The sequence below is a fragment of the Austrofundulus limnaeus genome, unplaced genomic scaffold (assembly GCF_001266775.1).
Source record: "Austrofundulus limnaeus strain Quisiro unplaced genomic scaffold, Austrofundulus_limnaeus-1.0 Scaffold54, whole genome shotgun sequence".
NCBI classification, from domain to species: domain Eukaryota; kingdom Metazoa; phylum Chordata; class Actinopteri; order Cyprinodontiformes; family Rivulidae; genus Austrofundulus; species Austrofundulus limnaeus.
The window spans coordinates 1,373,401-1,376,622 of record NW_013952456.1 but is presented as its reverse complement, the minus strand read 5'-3'; the positions used below and the strand labels follow the sequence as shown (position 1 = coordinate 1,376,622).

General features: G+C 37.7%; 1 protein-coding gene across 1 annotated transcript in view; it reads right to left on the bottom strand.

Moving 5' to 3' along the window:
- Positions 1–1,682: 1,682 nt before the first annotated feature.
- The window catches only part of slc22a13a (solute carrier family 22 member 13a), a 7,656-nt gene continuing 6,116 nt past the window's right edge, over positions 1,683–3,222 (bottom strand). Inside the window, exon 10 of the mRNA XM_014008918.1 lies at positions 1,683–1,890. Coding sequence (XP_013864372.1) covers positions 1,821–1,890 — 70 coding nt within the window. The 3' untranslated portion in view covers positions 1,683–1,820. The remainder of the gene's footprint in view (positions 1,891–3,222) is intronic.

Sequence of the window (3,222 nt, the reverse complement as noted above, 5' to 3'; positions counted from 1 at the left end):
ACACAAAGATAAACACAAGTGATATCTAAGAATGACTGTTGTTAGCAAATCTTGTTCTGACTTCAATCATTCTGTCTGCAGATGAACAGAATGTCATAAAAATCTAGGTCATTACAGGATGTCATCAATTACTGGCTTAAACATAAAAGTATTAGTTCCATTGCACTGCAATCGACCCCAAAGCTGTGGCTGTCTGTCTGAAAACAAGACATCATATTCACGCATGTTGTCCGGTATTATTAAGGTTTGAGCATAATTATTACTGTTTGACAATTAAATTTCAATTTCCCCCCTTATTCCTCGTTTTTGTTTTATTTGCCACTCCTCTTACAGCTTTAGAAAGCCCACGCAAAAATACATCAAAGCTTGTGGCTCATTCAGGACGATTGTATTATGACTTCTGGAAGCCGTATATAAAAGACACACAAAGTGTGAAATAAATCAGTCAGAATATGAACAGACCACAGAGGGTTTGACTTAACTGAACTGGCAGTTTTAGTTTTAGTGTTTTTTTCTGGTTTTTTTTTTTTTTTTTTACCAGACTGTTGAGCTTAAAACAATGATGCCCCACAATCTTGGAGCTGTCTGAACGTCTCAAAGCTTTGAAAACTTTCTTTTAGAAAACTTTGAAAACTGTCTTTTAGGATTTATTTTCACTTTTGCCTGTAGGTGGTGTTATAGCCTTTGACTTTCAGTTTCTTCAAACTACTTCATTGTATTAACAATAAAAAAATGAAAAGAAAAAAAWGCCTCTCGAATGGCTGGTGAAATAATACTTACATTTATAATAAAACCAAAGAACAATTTTCCGTCTAAACTACAAGTGGACATCAACTTTAGTTTGGCTTGTTATTTTAAAACAAATCAATGTGTGTTTCATTTCTGTACACAAAAAAAAATGTCTCAAAATCTCACTAGCTTGAGGTGTAGACAGAAATGTTAGTGTCCTGATGGTGAGGTGCATGATGGATCATTTGTTCATCACAGAACTTTGGTCAAAACTRCTGTTAAACAGTTTACATACTTTTTGGGTTTTCATTGGATAACTTTGTCGACTTTGTCCTACATTAACTTGCATTTTAGATAATTCATAAGTTCTAAAATAACTGCAATAACTGCTGGTGTGAATCTGTTTCTATGCTGTATTTTTTGTACCAGGACATGAATCTGATTTTTCAACACTTGTGGTGTAGAATTTTTCTTTTAAAGACAGAAGATACAGAAATGTTAAAATACAATTACTGTTTTGGAATCATTCATATTGTCTTAGTGTGTTGATATGTGTTAAATAATGTTCATAACTCATTAGTATCAATGGGTGCATTAAATTAGCAAAAAAACACAAAAAAGTCTTTGTTTTGGCTTTTAAAACACAATATTTATAATAATAATTTTTAAACTGCATTTACACATTTTGTAAAGGCAGTTTCACACAAGTCCTGTTTCAGCAAAAAATAGATTTTAGCAAACAGTTTCCTTACATAGACATGTATTAAATAAAAATATAAGTACTTAAAATAAAAAGTGCTGCATGCTGTAGAGACTGCTGTAAGGAAATATGTGTTTAAAGACATCCAGCATACTTACAGACAGCATTGTGTGCAAATTAAAAGAAAGTTAAATTTTTCTTTTTTGCATTAATGTTGAGACAAAAAACAAACAAACAACCTTCAACCTCTTCCATTTAAAAAACACAAAGACATTTTGTCAGCATAATGATGACAGAAAAACATCTATCCAAAGGTTAACATTGATTGCACCAAGTTCTGCTGAAATCATCCATTTAGTGCACCAAAACAATGAAAACTAAAATGTACAACCTACAACGGAGTTGGTACGATGTTTTGTGATGATTTGTTTGATTCAAGTTGAATATTCAGAATGGGTTTTCTGTAGGGAAAAATAAGAAAATGCTGAGGTTAATAAAATGAGACAAGACAAAATTTGATAAGTGCATTTTTTTCAGATTGTTTTTGTAATAATCATTAAAACAAACAACATGCTGGTTTGTGTTTCTAATTATAAAAGTCAAGTTTATGGAGAGGCTTTGTTTAAAACTGAGTACTATAACCCAGGTGATAATATTTCACAACATTTCATAACAAGATATTCCACAATTGTGAAAGTTTGGTGGCAACAACAACACACACTTCAGTCCACTTTTTTATTTGTGGAACTGGAGAAGCCTGTGAGGGGTGCTCTGTGAGTATGGGATTATGGGGTTGTGGGTCCGTTGTTACGGGCCATTCAGTCTCTATACAAGCGGTGTGAGCACCAGCAGTGAGTTGACCCCCTTCAGGGTGGGAGTTGGACTCTGCCAGGACTGCCTGCACCCATTCTGTTCATAACTTACATGGACAGAGTTTCTCGGTGCAGCCAGGGGGCAGAGGGAGTCTGGTTCAGTGGCCTCAGGGTTCCATCCCTCCTGTTTGCAGATGATGTGGTTGCATCATCCACTTCAGCTCTCACTTGATTGGTTCACAACTGAACGTGAAGCGGCTGGGATGAGGATCAGTACCTCAAAGTCTGAGTCCATGGTCCTCAGTCAGAAAAGGGTAGATTGCTCTTTCTGGGTTTGGGTGAAGTTCTGCCTCAAGTGGAGGAGGTMTATTAAGTCAGTGTTTTGTTCATGAGTGAGGSAAGAATAGAGCGTGAGATTGATAGATAAATTGCTCCAGCTTCTACAGTTTTGCAGACTCTGCACCAGTCTGTTGTGGTGAAGAGGGAGRTGAGCTGTAAGGCAAAGCTTTCTGTTTACCAGTCAGTCTKTGCTACCCTCACCTATGGTCATGAACTTTGGGTAGTGACCAAAAGAGAGATATTGTGGTTACAGTTGGTCAAAAAATGAGTTTTCTCTGCAGGGTGTCTGGACTCTCCCTTYGAGATAAGATGAGAAGTTCAGTTATCTGGAAGAGAGTCAGAGTAGAGCCGCTGCTCCTCCACATCAAGAGGAGCTGGTTGTGGTGGTTCATGTCTCCTTGACGTCTCCCTAGGGAGGTACTTCGGTCAGGTCAGTCTGGGAGGAAACCCCAAGGAAGACTCAGGACACACTGGAGAGACTATGTCTTTTGTTCGGCCTGGGAACACCAAATCCTTGCAATAAGAGCTGGAAGAGATGGCTGAGGAAAGAGGTCTGGGCCGCCCTGCTCAAGCTGCTGCCCTCACAACCCAACTTGGAATAAGATGGAACACACACACACACACACACACACACACACACAC